Consider the following 20,007-nt stretch of genomic DNA (forward strand, 5'->3'; position numbering starts at 1 on the left):
TGATGATCCTGAGTAAATAAATGATTAAACTAATTAACAGTTTACTTTAAATATCAGATGTCAACTAGACAATATTTTCAACTATTACTGCTACTACTTCTTCTCACTTAGCGTTAAGCTACATTTAGCAGCAGCTGTGCTCACAGACCTCCAAAGCCTAGCGGAAAAAAAGCTTTAAGATGTACTAACTTCTAACATGACATTTCTTTTATACCTCTATGATCTATTTATTTTCCTCAGGGTCATTGGTTTTGGAGAGAAGGAGAGCTTCATGGATGAGTCAACTCAAAAACAGTTTGTTTGGGGGACAGATTAGTGCCTTATTTCATGTACTGGATTCAAACAGGGGTCAACATGGGCTGCAAAAGTAACCAGACATAAAATGTTAACCCTTGGAAGATCATCAAGGAACAGCTGAGTCTGGGTTCAAGCATTTCAAGTCCCAGAAAGTGCAGTAAGGGAAAACGCACGATCGCACCTGATGAATATTAGACGTGCGTTAAATTCACCAGTTTGTTTGCAAGACGGCATGTTTCAAATTAAATCAAAATAAACTACAATGTGAAGCAAGATGGACAGAAAGGCAGTCATGCTTTGGATATGGATATGATACATGATCAATTTCATGTTAATGAAACCATTCATGTGTTTCTTAAGAGTCGGAAAAATATGAAATATTTCCAGATTTATGCTTTTAATTTGACACAATTATCAAAGAACCCTTCCCCTCTACTTCCTTTTCCCCCTTAAAAAATAGACTAATGATGACACAGCAGATTTTTAATAACCCATTAAACAGAGGAATTACTTTCATCATTACATCATGAAGATTATAATTAATAGATTTTGTCCTCTGATTAGAATAAATATTAGGCCGTTTGTTTGAGTAAACACAACAAAACTGTGACCGAGTAAACAAATGTAAACAAACCAACCCCCCAGCTGTCCCCTGTGACCTCTCCTCTACCTTTCCCATGATTCCTTGTGGCAGCCAGTGTCCTCTGTGACCATCTGTGGCGGCCTCGAGGCTCTGACACAGACGGTGTGACAGGTGGAGATCAGACCTCCTCGGTCCTGATCAGAGACTGCCAAGCACCTGTCAGCTTCAGGCCAGCTCCGGCTAGCCTCATTTTTATTCTAGCCACACTTCCTACACTTCACTAGTAGATATATCAAATCTAAAACTACTGTGAAACACTGCATCCTCACATGAGAACGGTTTCAGTCTTACAATTTATTTTATTCATGAAGACTCAAAAAAGGGATCTAACTCACCTTTTCTATATCATCTTCGTCCACGTCCAGTAAAGTCCCATCATGCTCCAGTTTGATTTTCACCTTTCCCTCTGGCAGAGAGCCGGCCTCCGTCTTCACTACGGTGGCTGAAGGGAGAAGAGGACAGGACGCATTGATGGTTACTTGTCTGCCAGCTGATACTCATCTGTTTCTCTTGACTCAAAATGTAAAAAAGCTCAACCGAAGCAGAGACAGTTTTTGCTTCTTCACAGAAAATATTTCCCTTGTGAATATTTACATGCAGCAGAGTTTTGGAGTAAAACTTCACAAACGTTGTGGATAAACATAACGCCCCACAAATACAACATGTGCAGCTTTTCTAACTAAAGAAGGATGATCCTTGAAAACAACGAGACGAGAAGATTTGATATTCTTACCATGAAGCACTAATCTAAGAATTTGAGATTAAAGTCTCAATTTGACAAGATCAACTTGAGTCAAATTTTATAAAATAAAAAAATAAAAATTTAAGCTTAAAGTTGTCATTAATTTAGGAGAATAAAGTTATAAATATGTGTTTAAAGTTGTTTATTTATGAGAAAAAAGGTAAAAATGTAAGAGAATCAAGTCATAAATGTGAGTTACCTTCAGTGTTTGCATGTGTGTGCATGTCTATGTGTGTATGTGTGTGTGTGTCTGTGTGTGTGTGTCTGTGTGTGTCTATGTGTGTGTGTGTATGTGTGTGTGTGTGTGTGTGTCTGTGTGTGTGTGTGTCTGTGTGTCTGTGTGTGTGAGAGTGTGTGCATGTGTGTGCGTGTGTGTGTGCATGTCTGTGTGTGTGTGTGTGTGTGTGTGTCTGTGTGTGTGTGTGTGTGTGTGTGTGTGTGTGTGTGTGTGTGTGTGTCTGTGTGTGTGTGTGTGTGTGTGTGTGTGTGTGTGTGTGTGTGTGTGAGAGTGTGTGCGTGTGTGCATGTCTATGTGTGTGTGTGTGTGTGAGTGTGTGTGTGTGGAGAAGAGAAATGAAAGGAAGCAAGTGGAGCACATTAAAGTCAAACATGAATATAAGTTAGAATATATACATAAACAACATGATTTACAACATAACAGAATTTAAATTGGATAATATATTTCTGTTAACATCTTAACTAGATGACCATAAAGACGTTTCCAGGGGTGAAACATGCTTTTAGACAACAACAATCACCTTCATTGATATTATATTCCTTTTTAAAAATCGTACTACTTGTGCAAAAAGGGGAAAATAATAATCCCATCTCACCCAGGGAGAATCCATCTTTGTGTACCAGCCAGACTTTCTCGGATCCATACCAGGCCTGCTCGTCTGCAATCTGCTCCTCAGTCTTCACCTGCAGGGCACAGAGAACGAGGAGGGACGTTACAGGAACAGCAGAGACGACACACATCACAGGACCGCTCAGAATCACAGAGGGTCTTTCTTTACTGTGACCACCAGTATCACCAGTCTGATACAGCACAGCATGATGAGCATGCAGTGGAGCGCCCACACTTCACTGAGCAGTGCATGCTTCTGTGTGTGTGGTTGAGTGAGTGTGTGTCTGTGTGTGTTGTCCTGCAGGGTGAAAATGTGTGTGTGTTCAAGTTTGTGAATGAGAACACTCAAACCACTCAAGACGTCAAAAAAACAGGCTTCAGGGGAGAGTGAGGGGGCTTCAACAGCAACCAAAATGTCAGGGGTAATCACACTTTTATTAACGCAACCAGGAGCAGGTAGTGAGGGAGGAAGACACCACACTAAAATTAAATAACAAAATAAATCAATGATTGGTTGAATTTCACACAATATTAATGAAAAAGTGAACCAAACACACTGCACTCTGCAAGCAAAATGTAGATAACACAACACAGCACTCCACAATGCATGAGGGGTGGGGGATGAGTGGGGGGGCATTTGTGGGTGAGCTGCAGGTGAACCACACTCAGGCACAGAGGAGACCAGACCTGGGACTGATTAGCTGCAGCATGAGACGCCTGAAGGAGGGTCACAGGGTCCTCTTCCACTGATCCCTGGTGTTTTGGTCAGCATGAAGAGGTGAAATCAAAGCTCACAGTTAAACATGAGAAACAGATGTTTCAGAGGCACAAACATAGAGATCAAATGGACAAAAAACGTTATTCTAAAACGCTGCAGACAAACCTGTGAGAGAGAAGTGTATTAAAGAAGCATCTAGAAAGGACCTGTTATGATCCACTCACTGGCTTTAAAACAAAGGCATTGAACGGCAAGTGGAAAAAAAATATTAAGGACAAATAAATGATTACTACCTTCTAGGTCTGATGTAAAAAAATGTATCTTATATGAAACAGTGGAGAAAAGGCGTAAAAACACCTGAATGTATTCATCATACATGTATGGAGAGTTAGGTGTGGTGCAGCATATCAGCCCCTAGTGGCCAACAATGGCATTACAACAACAAACACTTGTCCTGCCATAACCTTTTATTTCTCCTGTTTTTACAGATGAGAAAGCTACTCAGAAAACCATCTATTTGTTTTAAAGGATATATACGAATACATCAAATCAAATCATATGTGTACAGTCTGTGTTGTATTGTAGTGTCTGATTTAATATGTTTCTGTATTTCTTTTAGTTTGTTGCTTCTGTTTTAATCCTAAAAGCTTCACCAGGAACATGAGTTTCAAATTAACCACAGCTAGACACCTGTATACAGGGCATCTATACTTTTCATTACATGTGTCCCTGATCATTTCAAATAATAAAATTAATGACTTTGCAAAGCTTTTGTATTGTATATTTAGAAGAAAACAAATAATGAGTCAAACTCTCATTCACTTCTAGGTATGCAAAAAGAGAGAAAAAAACAATTGGACTTTGTGGTAACACACCTCACACATGCATGTTTCAGTGTGTCACTCCATCAAAGCTCATGCAGCTTGAGTTTCTATCAGCCTGAAGCGGTAACATCATGCCACTGTGTTAAAAAACTGGAGCTTATACCAAAAGCCAAAACAAAAACAAAGAACTGCCAGAGAAGCCTTTGACTGAATAATTCACACTTAATAAAACATTGAGAGACAAAAACAACTCAGAGACTGATTAGAAAACAGACATAAGAGGCAGTTTGGTGAGTCAAAGACTTGAGCTTAACATAGAAACAAAAAACAAAGATGAAACTTCACTCCCAGCTCTGCCAAAACGCTAAGGTATTCTTATTGTAAGGTTTTATATAAGTTTTGTAACCTGTTACTTAAGTTGAATCACGCTTACAGAGTCGTATGAAATGGTTTGTTTTGCTGTCACTCCACCCACTAAATTCTACCTACGCTTGAAAGGCTGAATATTTCGGATTACTTCTCTTTTTGGAAAGGTTAAAATCTCTCTAGTTATATAATTCTATGCCTTGTTTTGTTCTTTCTGAATGAGGCTTCAAATGTCTCATATCTATCTCTGCACAATGTAAGGAGGATGAATATGTATAAATGCCCCTGGACTGTTCCTACAGGCTACCTCACTTTTTTTTTTAATTGATGTTTCTTTCATTACAATAAAAAAATGAAATAAAAGTAGGGCCAGACCGATATATATGGGGATTTTGGGGCTGATAACGACATCGATACTGGAGAGAGGAAAAAAGCAATATATCGGCCGATATCTTTGACTGGTGAATAAATCTAGCAATATCGGCGCATATCTGAAATGAAATGAGCCGATACCGGATATGCTAATATCGGCTGATGTTATCGATTGGCTGATTAGTCGGTCGGGCTCTAAATAAAAGTCAATGATTCGTCAAAACTGAAAAAAGTGTATCTTGAGACAAAACTTCCAACAAATTACAACCAAGATTGTGGTCTTGGTAAACCTTATAATTAAATATCTCACATGGGATCCGATCCATCAAATAGTATTTTAATGGATTCAATATTACATCCTGTAAGTCTTTTTTAATCTCCAATCTAATAAAAATGATTCAAAACTGCAGAAAAGAGAAATGGGGGGTGAGGGGTGAGGAGGGGGGGGTTAGAAGGATTTCGGGCCTTACACTCCGACAAGTCACACGAGTACAAATTCCAGCCAGGAGGCCCAGAGGAAGGCTGGAGGGCTGCGGTACCTGAAGGGGGCCCAGGGGCTGGGGGGCCACGGGGGCGGGGGCTTGGACAGAAGACGACACACTGACTGCCGGCTCCAGCTTAGCCACAAAGCAGCCACAGAGACACAACGACAGCCAGCAAAAGCAGTGTGAGTGAGGCATGGAGAGAATGAAGGGAAGAACAAGGAGAAGAAAAAGGAGAAGACAAGGTGAACATGGAACAGTGGATGAAGAATATGCTTACAAGCAAACATAAAAAAAGCATGGAAACTCAGTGGAAGTGTTCCTAATAGTCACAGAATACCAACGTGTTCAATACAAACGAGTGCAGCTATCGTTAATGGGCCATCGGTGATGTTACTTGAAAAGGAACGTGCTAGAGCAGAGGAGTCAAAGCGGAGTGAAGCTATAAGTTAAGAATAATAAAGAATGATCAGAGATGGATCGGGATTTGGTTCATTAAGTGATGATAACATACTGTAATAGAAGTGGCCATTGACAGATTTAGTATCACGATCATCGTACTTTTATCTTAAGGAACAATCAATTATACTTAGCGTAAAGTAAGATTACAGATGCAGTCAACGTGTAAAGTATCATAAGATCGTTTCTTAAGTTAAGAGAAAAAAAGCAAGAAAGAAGAAAATACGTTTTTTAGCAACTCTACCGTGTGTAACACTGCAGTTGTGTCACCTGATTTCTTCTTCTTTTGTTATTTAATGGCAGTTAGCAACCAGCTTTTTGATATGCTTCAGCCACTATCTGGCAATGGCAGCGCATTACAACCAGGTGTCGGTAAAAATATTGGGAAAAAATATATTTTTAACATGAGCTATGAGTTGCATGAAAACTTTGATTTGTTTTAAATGAATGGAATATTGGAAAATTGTGACACATTCCTATTTGGTAACAAAGGAAAAATATCAACGTAAAAAAAGTCGTAATCTTCAACTCCCATAAACATTTTTGCTTTAAAGGTTAAATCAAAGTGATCATCATTGTTTTGCATTAAACTAAAAGGGTGGGGTGTGTGTGAAGACAAAGACAAGACATCAATAATACACAGATGGAGAGACAGAGCGGTGATTTACAGGGGCACCGAAGATCCTCATCAGGCGTCTCTGAGCCTCCTCGGTGGGACTTAGCGGCGCCTCCTACAGGTCAAAGCAGCAACACAGTGACACTACAGTAAGCCCACTGATAGCAATAAAGCAAAGCCCTTTTACTACACAAAAACTTAAAATACATTCAGATTTGTTCCCAAAGTCAGTCAAAACCACTCGAGGACACTCACAAAGCAACGGTTGGGTTATTGTGGAATCCAATTTTGTTAGCTGAACCTCCCTGATGGAGAGTTAACATCCACTTCAAACAACATGCACAATAAAAAATCAACACATTCACACTTTAAATTTGCAAAACACAAGTAGTATCAAAAACCCTACCGAGCCAGTGAATATGTGAGCCAGCATGAATGAATACGAGATAAGTCAAAGTACAAAAAAGAACTAGACAGATATGGTTGTTCTTGGGCCTTTCAGCCAGTCGAGCAAGTGCGGTATGTTTAAGGGAATAAGCTCTATATGGGTCTCCTGCTAGTGACAATACATTTTGGGCTAATGAAGTCACATGAGCAGGGGCTAGCGTAGATTCTACCACAGAACGCGCTTAAAGCTCATGAAGATCATGATAATACAGCAAAATCCCATAAACCCCTGCGCCCTACTGGAACAGTTTCTGACGCGTTAGCACAACAGAATGCAGAAGAACTAAAAGATAATGCATCGATAAAGGGATGGGATATACGATCATGACTTTTACTACTCATGTATGGAGTTTTAAATGATGGTATCATGACAGTCCTACCCACAACTGTATTGGTCCAGCTTAACCTGGTCCCAGTCCAAAGATTTACTCTGTCGATTCATTACTAACATGCACAGCATTGGGTACACTGTTTCTTTCCCTTTTACCATTTGGCTTCAACTCCAAACACTCAACCATCATGAACATCACCCTTTTTTGTTCAAGACCAACATTTTGCATGGTTGAAAATCTGGACAGTAAACGATAGAGACCAACCACCCAATGATGTGCATCATTTATTTGGCGTCACTTAATTTTGTCTCTCCCCAGTGGCTCAGCAAAACACAGTTCTCAGTTAACTTAACCTGGTTATTCTCAACTGACTAATTATTAATTCAGTTTTCTGTGATTACACAAATGTGTTGTGTAAAGTCAAACTACACCATCCTTTTTGTTTCAAACATGCTTTTCAAATCTCCATGCGATTTCCACACCAATGTCCTAAATGTTGACCCGCCATGCCAAGTGTGGACACACTACAGTACCTCTTGTTGACGGACAGAAGGTTGTTGAATGGGAATGACGACTGGGGGGAGAGATGTTGGACCAGGTCTGGGACGGGAAGGATCAGGGCTCACAGAAGTTGGAGAAGGTTTAGGAGCTGGGATGAAACGTGATTGGGGGGATTTGGAGGAACGTTTTTGTTCCACTGGAGTGGCAGAAGTAGGATTTACAGGCGTGATCTTTGTGGCTGAAGCTGGTTTTGGTGCAGGTACAAAACCAGGTGGTGGAGCCAAAGATGAGGGCTTTGGAGCAGGGATAAAGCCAACAACTGTTGGAAAACATGTAGGTCTGGAATGAGTAGATTTGGAAGAGGTTGGATTGGAGGGTTCAGGTGTTTTGTTGGTTTGGTTGACAGCAACGACAGGAGATTTGACTTCCTGTATAACCGGACCAGAACTTGAAAGTTTTTCAATTACTTTCTGTGGCTTTTGGGGGGCTATATCCTCTTTTTTCTGTTCTGGCTCAACATGTTCCTCTTTCTTCTCATTTTTCTTTTCCAACTCTAGTTTTTCTGGCCGTTCATCCTTGCGTATTCGTGGGCGGGGCTCCCTTGTCCTACCTCTGACCATGAAGTTCGCCAATCCTCTTGAAAAGTCATCTTTGTCTTCTGTTTTGATGACGTCATGTTTAAAAGAGAACCCTGACATTGAGGGGGCCTTGGGGGCCACTGAAGTGGGTGCTTGCACTGGTTTAACAGGTTCAGCAGCTGGCTTGGCTGCTTCAGGTGCTCTGTCTGGTTGTGATGTCACAGCGGCTTCATCCTCTTCTTTGGGTAGGACCTTCCTGACAACACGTCGCACCACCTTTACTACCTTCTTACGTGTCAGACCCTGGTCTTCTGTAGCATCCATCTGGTTGGTGTTGCTGACTGGATGGTTCATATTACCATTAGATGTCCCATTGGCTACACTTTTGCCCAGAATGCCATTTTGCTCTCGTTTACTGTTCATAACTGGCTCTGGGATCGAAGCAGCTTTTGTCGGTTCAGGACTCCTAAAACGCTCTGCTTTATTTGTGGTAGGTTCAGGGCTTTTGAACCGCTCCGGTACTTTTACAGCTGGTCTTGTTTTAGGTGGGGAGGGACTCCTGACCCGGGCTAGTGACTCCGTGGGAGAAACTGTTGGGGGACTTTTTGCCCGGAATAACCCCCGGCCAGGGTCTAGAGCTGGTACTGATTTGGCCCTGCTGAGTGACCCATCACTTTCTGGCTACTCATAGAGAACAAAGAGAGGAGGTATTAGGACATGAACAATGAATATGGCTATGTTTATGTTGAGCTGAATGTATCTGTAGTCCATGTGTCTAAAAGACCAGTAAGAGATAATAGTTTCAGACCAATGGGCCACATTCACCAATATCACCAGAAACAGAAGAGACGATTATCATATCTATCTAAAGAGTGCTCTCGAGTGTTTGTAGATTTTCTCCTTATCTAAGAAAGAATCCCAGGTACGAAAAAGTTGGTGAATCTCATTTTCTTGAAAACTGCAAATGGGTTTTAAGTACAAATTTCTTCCTAAGAACCGTTGGTGAATGAGGCCCACTCTTGGTTATTTAATGTCTCTCAACTATATCCATAAAATTAGGTGATGATTCCCTGCTTGTTCATTTCACCTCCTATCTAACTATATTTAGTATGTTTGTGATTACAGCTAATAGTGATAAACATTGCCCTCATGAATAGGAATATGTACTCTAAGAAAATCTCTGATGACACACAATATTTACTTACACTTTTAGATTCTGGAGTATTCTCCTCTTTGATCTAAATACGATAATATAAAAAAGAAAACCAGATCAAAATCTGAACACCTTATATGGTTGTTGTCCATCACACACCATGCAAGTCAAAAGCATGCTTATCTTCTGCATCAAGATTATATTTTCCCTACAAAGAACCTTGGATACAAAATGTCCTACTGTTTAAATATCTTGAAATGAAAACTGTCATTGAATTGGAAGTGCACTTGGTAAGTGTCCGGCCAATTGCATGTTTGGTGCCAAGTCACAGCAAATTGGTTAGTGAATGTGTGCTTATAATTACGAGTGAAAGCGATCACGTCTTCTAGTGTCATACCGGTACAGAGGAATCTATGGACACACATGTTAGTTAAAACACTCTAACACCATGCAGTGTTGGAGTTTTAAAAAAAAGTCCAAATGAGACTTCCCTTTGACTCCCAGAATGAAAAGCGCGATGAAAATGCCATGTTGTTTGATCTGCTGTCATGGGCTGTGATGGATCAGATCACAGCAGGAGGAGGAAGAGGAGGAGGAGGAGGAGGAGAAGGAGAAGGAGATGTAGGCGAGCTAGAAGAGGGAGAATGATGAGAACACACAAAGACAGTTGAATAGAATATAGGATCTTCAAGTTACAGAGATCATTAAGTTGTCCATGTATTCAGCATGAGCCACATGTTGACATAATGGCAATCAATGGAGGCAGAAACAGCAATGAACATGGTCAATGAGAGAAGAGGGATTACAGATGGTAAAAGAAGATTTGGAGAGCTGAATGGAGGAAGGAGAGGGAGAATGGTGAGGATACATAGGCGAGGAAAGGATAGGATTGAGAACCTACAGGACAGAGATCAATAAACTGAGAACATAGGCAGAGCAACATGTTGATGGAATAGCAATGAAAAAGGGTTTCAACAAGAAATAGAAAATAAAGAGGTTAAAAGAGCAGGTTTGGAAGCTGGTAGAGTAAGAATGGTAGAATACAGAGACCGATAATTAGGTTTGAGAAAACTGGTGATTAGTCAATTCTTAAGCTGTCAACGGAGATGGAGTCACGTTATCCAAACAATGAGCAGGGTTGAAATCAAGCGGTAACCTCTGGTGTAAAAAAATAAAAGCCTATGTGGAAATGCAAAACTGTAGTTCCTCAATTCAACACCTCTTTGTCTGTTACTATAGGCTGACAAATAGTTAGGTTTGGACAACATTTTCAATTTGCCATATGGTATAAAAAGTGTTACTTTATCAGCTATCCATTGTTACAAATCACTGAAAGTATTGCAGTTTCTTAATTGGTTTAACAAATGTTTTATTTCATCAACTACTACACTATGAGAGGGTTTATCCAGGAGGTATCTGAGCTGCATATTAACCAACACAAATCCAAGATGGCCAACGCTTCTTTCCCCATTCTAGGAAGGAAAAACAAACTCAAACGCACCTTTACATTTATGAGTGTGGCATGGCTCAAATCCCTCTTTTTGTGTAACCTATCACTTTCACATTAAAGTTTCAATTTAATGTAGCTGTGATGTGATTGGTAAATCTATTTACCACATTGAACAGGGATGCCATGGTTCTGAAAAGTTAGTCCTGCCTACAGATTTTAACTTCAGTCATAAATATTCTGTACACAAACCAGAATCAAGCTGAGCTCCTTATACTGGAGGTCTCTGCCTTGATAAAATGAGCAGTGACAGCACAAACGTCCCTCCACTGAAACCCTTACTGGGTGTCGGACAGTGTCCAGGTCTGGCTTGAGGTTGGTGGGTTTTATCAGCGGTCACTGAATTAGCACACTGACTAAGGGGCTTATTTTTGGATTAGACAGTGGTACTGTAGGTCTGTGGGCCAAAATACTCCGACAGAGAAAGGCCAAGAAGGCAGAGAGGGACCAGCATCGACGGCTGCTGAAGTCACACATCCCAAACATCTTGTTCATACTAAGCCGAGCGAAGACTTGATGGTAGATGGCACCAACTAACAATCTGACATTTACTTTATAGTTATAGTTTAAAGTTATTTTATAGGAAGGAACTTAAATATTCTTTGTGTTTTTTTTCCTCTTCAGTTTAAACTCAAATAATCTCTGAGGGTTAAATGTTTGTGTATATAATGTTAATGTTTACAACATGTAAATGCCAGAGACAGGGACATGACCACATGAGAGACGCTGTCGACTGTTCTAGCACGGTGACAGTATTCTCTGTGCGGTCACTCTGAGGGGAAGATTTTATGTGAGGTGAGATCACTGATTTAATAAAAGCGTCACCTTACATCCAGTGCAGTGTAGTGTTTTCCATTTGCATTTATTTTTCTATGGATGTATTTTTTGTCTATCTGCCCAAGGACAACAGACACAAATAGGCCACCAGCTTTCTCTGTCACAAATACTCAAAGTGTGCACTGTCTCTGCAAAAATGCCAATACAACATCATATATGTCATATATGTTATAAATGTCATTTTCACCTGGATTAAAGATGCCCATGGGAAACCTTCAGTTTTTACAGTTCATACGAGTTTCCTTGGACTTCACTGTGACTATAACATTAGAAGACTCTTTGCAGCAGACTGCAGTATGGGTCTGCTAACTTTTAAAATATTCCTTTAAACACAAACCCAATAACCTGTATTATTTACCATCATGTACAGTCACTGTTCATTCTACTCTGGACTAATATGACCTCCTATGACCCAGGTTTTCACTTTTAAGCAACTTTTACACAGCATTAAGACTGAATTTTATTAAATATAGAGACTAAATCCAAAGAACTATGGTTGAAATACTTCAAACGTACCAAAGTGATTCCTAACATTGCATCAAAAGCATTTAAACACTTGATTTAACAGATCAGAACTTATTAAAAACGTATTTTCTCCCAACAGTCTGCCATGCAGCTGGCTGTACGTTAGATACCTGATAACAGTTAGTGGTAATTTGTCACAAGGCATATCATACAGCTGGCTGAGGAAATCGGAGAGCAATGTTCAGAGGCAACAGAGCTCATGTGTCTACAAAGCAGAAAAGAAAACCCTAACACATTCCTCCACACCAGAAACAAACAGCTGCTTTACGCTTTAGTAATGTTGACAGTGAACAGACTCAAACCTGGTTTGTATTGGACAAATTGAAAGACTAACAGTCATAGTTTAATATAAAAAAGGAGGCCTATTCTGAATGTAAAACTTAGTCAAAACTTAGGATGTCAAAATGTTCAATACTTGGATTCCTGGGAACCTTTCCGTACTGAAATGTTGTCAATGTTGTCGACGATGTAGACAGTGTGCGGGAGTTTGCCTGCAATTTTTGGTCATTACAAACAAGAATGTATGTACCCAATATCGGGTGCCAAAGACTTCTGTTCATGTTGTTGTGGTATCAAAACAGGTATCAATATAGTTTGACTTTCACTAGAATCCTGTCAAAGTTTAAAAATCTGGTTTGTGACATTTTCTCTCTAGGATGAGGACAAAAGCTTTGGTTGCAGGAGTTTGCCTGCAATTTGGTGTTTAAAAACAATAATGTACCAAATATTGGGGACTTAGGACTTCTATCTTTGTTGCTTCAGTTTAAAAACGCTTAACGATATTGTTTGAGTTTTATCAGAATGGTATTGCCGTTTAAAAATCTGGTATTGTGACACTCATAGCCCAAATATAGAGAAAACAGCAGCGTGATGCTTCACAGCAAAAGACACAAAGTCAAAACACAAGCAAAGCGACCCACAGAGACCTGGGCTTTGCAGGAAAAATAACAAGATTCCTTCAGGAATTATATATTTTCTGATTTACAACTCCAACAAACATAAGCAACAAGCACTCAGCTGATCTGTTAATCAGAGAGTTATCATATTTATCTCACAGATTCTTCAGTTTCTCAGTTTAAGATTTACTGAACTGAGATTATCTAAAGGTAGCTCCCACAGCCTCTTGGTCTCAGGTTAAATAATTAAAACTAACCTTTTGGATTTGATAGAAAGTTTGTCTCTGATTCGATTTCATTAAACTATACGAGCGCACAAATCAAGCTTGATCTGAATTTCAATCAAGCCTCTTTGGACTTCTAGAGAAAGTACTCTGTATGAACTATGACAAACATCATCAATACATAAAGTAACAGCTGAAGATATGAGAGGATATGACAGATTCAGATCATAATCCAGAAACAGAATTTAAATGGTGACTATAAGTTTGAATCATCAGGATATACTCAGACCTGTAGTCCAAAAACACTGAACTATTATTCTGCCTTGAATGTTCTCACAGTCTAAACATGACAAATACGACAATTATTTTTCATACGACATTATCAGATTCCTTCAATGACAAAATGTTAAGTATGATTTTAAAACTAGTGCTTTATATCTAAAGTGCTGACTACATTTCCCAGCAGTCCACACACCGGCACAAGAGCATGTATCCTAGAAGACCTACATGTGGACCCCCTCTTTGTGTCCCACATCTTTCTACCTTTAATTTTGACCCTTCTTAATGACTGACCTTAGAGAAAGGAAATCAGAGACGTCAAAATAAAACAACAATTGTTTTTGTAAAAAAAAGTTTCTTTCAGTGGAAAAAGGAGTCGAGCTGCCAACCTCAGCTAATTCTCTTCTAAAAATAGTCCCACCGGCTGTGGCGCCTCCAGGCCCCACGTTTGTCAGAGTTTCCTTCTAATGTCTCACCAAAAAAGTATCCACAAATGTTTCTACCTGTCAGTGAAGTAATTCCACAACTCCTGAATCCACTCGAATCAGCGATGAGTTCAAAAAACTGTCCAAAGTGCAGGAGATCTGATCGAGGGGCTCGAGACGCACAGAATGGAGAGAGAACCGACCGGGCCGAGGAGGGGGGAGCGATCTGATTGGACGGTTATTCCTGACAGAGACTGACAAGAGCTGTGGGGACAGCTGTTGTGATATGAGGGTGTTGAGTGGGGGTAAAAATAGGAAACTCTGCTCTCCAGGCTGGATGGGTCTGCCATGAAGCCCCGCCCACCCACCCCCCACCACAACACCTCAATCCCACAACCTCCTCCACCACAGAGCAGCCACACTGCTGCTGCTGCTGCAGTTGGTGTCATCTCAGCTGCTTCTGTGTGTGTGTGTGTGTGTGTGTGTGTGTGTGTGTGTGTGTGTGTGTGTGTGTGTGTGTGTGTGTGTGTGTGTTAATGTCATTGACAACATGCTGGGTTTGTAGGTCAATAATTATCGGGACAGGAAGTAAACATGATGGTGCATTCAGGGGCTTTTCTGACACTGTAATAGAGAGCACTGATACTAAAATTCTAAACTTAAACGATCAAAAATAAAAACTCCTTAATAATTATTTGAATCTTGTAAATGGTAAAAAGCAAAAGGGCTCTGCTGGTGCTTTCAGACCAAACACAGTACAACCTGCTTGATAGCTGAAGCTACAGCTAATGTTTGAATGGTAACCATATTCACTGTTTAGTCTAAATCTAAAGTTTTCTGAATGAGAATATTTTCCATATATTAACATAACATGTCTCCATTACAGTCCTCCCACTAGGATCACACACGGGTGCCATGTGTACAAACAGCTTTCATGTATATTGGCTTCACTCCTCAGGATACATGACGATCTGACTTTGCGCTCACACCAACACCTCTCTTCTCACACACACACACACACACACACACACACACACACACACACACACACACACACACACACACACACACACACACACACACACACACACACACACACACACACACACACACACACACACACACACACACACACACACACACACACACACACACACACACACACACACACACACACACACACACACACACACACACACACACACACACACACACACACACACACACACACACACACACACACACACACACACACACCAGACTGCCCCGACTTTTTCTGCATCTTCCTTTACTTCAAAATACTTCAAATGATTTTTTCTGCTAAATCCGACAGAATACAGAAAATCTGACAGTTGAAAAAAGGTGTTTCTAGGATGTTAACAGAGACATATCTAGTCAGATGAATCCCAACCTGAAGTAGCTCAACAAGCAAGTTAGCGCGCTGGTTAGAAACCAGCATCTATTGTGATGCTGCGTTCTGTTTAAACGACGACGTACCTTCACACATCGTCCCGTCATTGTTTGGCTGCTAAATCCCACATCCAGACTTCAAAACCTTCTGTGCCCTGTTTCACGATCTCTCTCTCCCCCTGTTCTTCTAACCATTTGTTTCAGTTAATAGACACGTCCTCTGTTTCAGTCTGTATCTCGACATATGAGTGCAGGTTGCCTTGTCTTCCTGTTTGAAACGCTCGTGTGCAGCAGAGAGGAAGAAGTAGGAGCGTTAAAAGGAAGGCAGAGCAGAGAAAAGCAGAAGCAGAGTTCAACATGTTACCAGAAATAACACACTGCTGGCATTGAAAGAAAAAAAAAACAGCTCAACATTTTCCTCTGATGCCTCACAAAGATGTGGTTTGTGTGTGTTAAGGTAACACACATAATAGAGGTGATGTCATTGTATCAGTTTTACCATCTCAAAGCAGCACGTAACAGGATGAAGGTTTACTCAACACCCAATGTCCACAAAATTCAACTAAATTAAGAACTGGTTTTGTCAAATAAGAAAACATCCTCAGTCTCCTCATCTCACTTCAGTCTTTTTATTTCTACACAGGGGAGTCAAGCGCACAGACTGACCAACACAGTGATTAAAGTCAAACCCTGTAAAAGGCTCATTCTCATTCATTCACATTCTGAACTGTTGGTATTTCAGTCTAATCCAACTTAACTGGACACAAACATGTACAGACGACTGAACAATTGCATTCATTTTTAACAATGCAACTTCTTCAAAATGAATTGTGCAACCCCTTCAGCAATTAAAAACTAAAGAATCATATTTGCTATTAATAAAATAAATTAGCGATACTTGGCGGCCATGATACGATATAATATCACCACATAAAGTATCACAATACTATGCTGTATCTATTTCTTCCCCCACCTCTAATAAGAATAGCATTGAATCAGGGTTGTTCACATTGACACCGATATGACTCAAACATGCAGACATGCAGGTGAGTGGTCTGCAGTGCACCATTGTATTCTAGTTTCTGCATGGGCTGAATGATATATATTGCTCTACCAATGCAATTGTGATGTGTGCATGTACAAAAGAACACATCACAGGATCTGAAGAATGTCATGCTGTCATCACTCTGTTGTTTGACGCAAACCAAAACCTTCAGTTTCCTTGTTTTCCATGACTATAGTATAGTCAATCAAATCTGACTGATACCCCTAAAGTGCATGGCTGCTGACCACTATGCATGCAGAGTGTGTGTAAATGTAAAAGGTAGACACACAGGCGACACTGCTGCATTAGAATTTCTTGTTTTTAATGACAAAAAACAGACTCCTGCACACTGTCTTAAATGCACACATGCATGCAAAAGCATTGCCAATTGCCTATTTGTGCAATTTAGACAAAGCTGTCTCACTCTTCCGCTTACAGCAGCTTTTGGTTTGAAATATGACTTTAGATCTGTATTGTGTTTTTAAACTGCAGTATACTTGATTCTTTACTGATACTATCAACCGTTATAATACCCTGAGATTGTTAAAACACATGATGTTTTAAACCCGGTGGTATCAGAAAGTATTGATGTATTGCATTTGTTTCTACTTAAGTAAAATAACTCCTTCTATCCACCAACATGAGGACATATTTGTCAGCAACAGATTAAATCGATTTGGGTACTATCAGCTGCAGCTAAAGCAGTGCACCTCTGCCTTCTGACCACAGGAGGGAGCTAGAGGTCCAGGAACAACACCACACAAAGCCTCCATTATTTCCCTGCGGCTGCCATGATATTCCAGAGAGGAAACATCACAGTGGTATCAATGCACTGCTAACAAAGTGTGCTGTGAGATGAACAGAGTGACAGCTTTTATCCAGCTGACTGTGAGCAGGAGGAGGAGGAGGAGGAGGAGGAGAAAGACTGAAGCTTAAAGAAGAGGGTGGGGTGAGAAGGGTGAGGATAAAAATGCAGTGATGTAACAACAGAGTCAACAACTATTATGAATGGAGAGGAAGTGTGTAAGATGGAAAGAAGCTGCTTTAAGAAGCTGAGAGGAATGTGGAAGTTAGTGTGAAACTTTCCAAAGAAAGATTATCCTGAAAAAGTCTTCAGTCCAGAAGGAAGAAGTGAAAGGAACATGCAGAGGAGAGATGCAGACTTGTAATGCTGCAAACTTCTTCAAGTAAATGGTAAATGGTGGATAGACTTGAGCTTGTATAGCGCTTTTGTTCTGACTTCTCATAGTGCTTTTACACAAACATCGATGGTGTGGTGATGCTTGATCATGTGGATGATGATGACTATGTGCACACATCATTAGTAACAAAGTCTTTAAACTCTAACCCTGTTCCTGTCAGTTTTCAGTTACATAATTGGATTTTTGCTTCAGCCTTCATAGTGTGAACAGCATGAAAGTAGCTTAATTTGTGTCACACATGATGAGTTCAAGCACAGCATCAAGTGTAGGTCACCACTGTTTTGGCAGCACTAAGAGCCCAATAAATACTCACGGAAGTCTCGCTCGTAAAAAAAAAAAAAAAAAATGAAAACAGACATGAAGGGAAAGTCTTTAAGCGCTCAGTCAGTTGTGAGATATTACTGTCAAACTAAGATTAGTAGGTCAGCATATTTTACAACTCACTTTGATATAAACGACCAGGAGGCCTTGTCGTTGTTGTTTAAGAAGTAGTAGTAGTAGTCCTATAAACACGCAGTCTTCTCCTGCACTCACTAAAGTGACACTTTAAACGTGCATTTCTTCAACATGTGACATTCCTCTAATGCATCCTGCAGGACTGTAATACCGTCTGCTGTGAGGGATTAGCAGATAAATCTGCACCACACACACACATACAGATTATACCAAAATCCATTCAATCATATTTTCCTGCTAACAGGAGCTGATTTCATCTGTGCCGCCGTGTTGACGTGACTGAACATCTTTCTGAGGGACACATTGATTCTCGGCGCTGAACGAGTGCCATCGCTCAGTTAAACACACACAAACCCAACCCCCCCCAATGAACACACTGTCCCAGAACCTTTTCAGTCAGGATACATCCACACTTCTTCAGCTATAATTTTAAACACAACTTTTGCTTTTATCACTGCCTCAAAAGGTAGACTTTTGAAAGAACTGCAGATCAAGTCACAGGTTGAACGGAAACCCGACTGAAGTATTTTCACACAGGGAGAAACAGAGATTTATGGAAATGTGTTTTCCAAAATGTTAAGTTATCTGTGATTTTTCTCAATGTAACAGAGTGTGTCTTTGGCCCGCTGTCAAAGTTTGAAGGTAGTTGGTGGATTTTCTGATAGTTAATGTTACTTCAGCTGATTTTCTTTGTGCAAAAAATTAAATGTAAGGGCTTTTTAAAGATAAAATGTAGAACATTTTTGCCTGCAGTAGATGTGAAACTGAAGAGAGAGTGGAAATCCAGGGAAGAGAGAGAGGGGATGAATGCAAGAAAAGGTGGAGGTGAGGGGGTAAGGAATAAACTCTCAGATGAGAAAAAAAAACTCAAAGTAACTATTAAAAAAAACATAAAACATCATGATGGGTCGTAGCCTGAGACATCAGTGAGCTCAGGCTTTCCTACAGTAGCAAATTGAAACTTGGTTCAGCAAAATTCCTGACATGTCATGACTGCTGCATTACAAACACACACCCACACACACACCTCTCCACTCCTCAACATTGCGTCAAATTGCCGCCATTCACAACATAGTAATCCAAGACACCATCCATTGCATTAGACCAGCAGCATCATCTTCAGAAACATACAGAGCTAACTGAGTCAGTGTGGAGCTCCAACCCTTTGAAAAGCAAGACGCATCTGTTTCTAAAAACACAACATGTTGGTGTATGTGTTTCTATCTGCACTCATGCTACCTAAACAGGAGTCACAATGAAAATAAAGCATATTTATTATTGTGCTCCCACTCTTTAAAAGAGCCAGGTAAGCAGATGTATTCTCCCTCCAGTCTTTGTCCTTAACTAGGGATGTTTCTAGGTGACTCATTTCTTCCCCAGTTAAAGGAAAATTATGATTCAGACTAACTGACGAGCTTAAAGGTTAGAAAACACTCAGAACAGTCGAATTAGAGGACAAAACAATGTGATTGGGTTTGCCGAGTGTGGCTAACATCAGCACCGCTAGAACATCCAGACTTCAGTCCCACTTGCAGGTTAACATCCACAAAGAAGGAGCAACAGAGAGAGAGAGTGTGTGTGTGTGTGTGTGTGTGTGTGTGTGTAAGTAAGTGATGAAGTGTGTGTGTTTTATGCTCGAGTAAACTCCTTCACGTCTCATATGTGTTGCAGGACGGCAGATGTAGGTCAGACAGGGTCTAAGATGTCTTTGTGTCTCAGTGCACATGTGATGCTCACAGAAACCACACACACACACACACACACACACACACACACACACACACACACACACACACACACACACACACACACACACACACACAC

The 20,007-nt window shown here is 40.4% G+C and overlaps 2 protein-coding genes and 1 long non-coding RNA gene across 7 annotated transcripts in view; 1 reads left to right on the forward strand and 2 right to left on the reverse strand.

Moving 5' to 3' along the window:
• Positions 1 to 20,007, reverse strand: part of myo18ab (myosin XVIIIA b) — a 111,461-nt gene that overhangs the window by 69,693 nt on the left and 21,761 nt on the right. For 4 of the 5 annotated variants that reach the window (XM_061045594.1, XM_061045593.1, XM_061045591.1 and 1 more), the window contains exons 3-5: positions 3,217 to 3,282; positions 2,516 to 2,603; positions 1,276 to 1,382 (exon numbers count right to left, since the gene is read on the reverse strand). In XM_061045594.1, coding sequence (XP_060901577.1) covers positions 1,276 to 1,382; positions 2,516 to 2,603; positions 3,217 to 3,282 — 261 coding nt within the window. The remainder of the gene's footprint in view (positions 1 to 1,275; positions 1,383 to 2,515; positions 2,604 to 3,216; positions 3,283 to 20,007) is intronic. The other variant, XM_061045592.1, reaches the window with a different exon arrangement.
• ngef (neuronal guanine nucleotide exchange factor) overlaps positions 1 to 20,007 on the forward strand; it is a 96,446-nt gene that overhangs the window by 11,325 nt on the left and 65,114 nt on the right. The gene's annotated exons all lie outside the window — the stretch shown is intronic.
• Positions 8,769 to 15,069, reverse strand: LOC132979846 (uncharacterized). Its single transcript, XR_009674104.1, has 3 exons — positions 14,149 to 15,069; positions 9,430 to 10,007; positions 8,769 to 8,905 (listed from the first exon to the last, which is right to left on the reverse strand). It is a non-coding gene; the product is annotated as an uncharacterized LOC132979846 (long non-coding RNA).

This window comes from Labrus mixtus, chromosome 9 (genome assembly GCF_963584025.1).
Source record: "Labrus mixtus chromosome 9, fLabMix1.1, whole genome shotgun sequence".
NCBI lineage: Eukaryota > Metazoa > Chordata > Actinopteri > Labriformes > Labridae > Labrus > Labrus mixtus.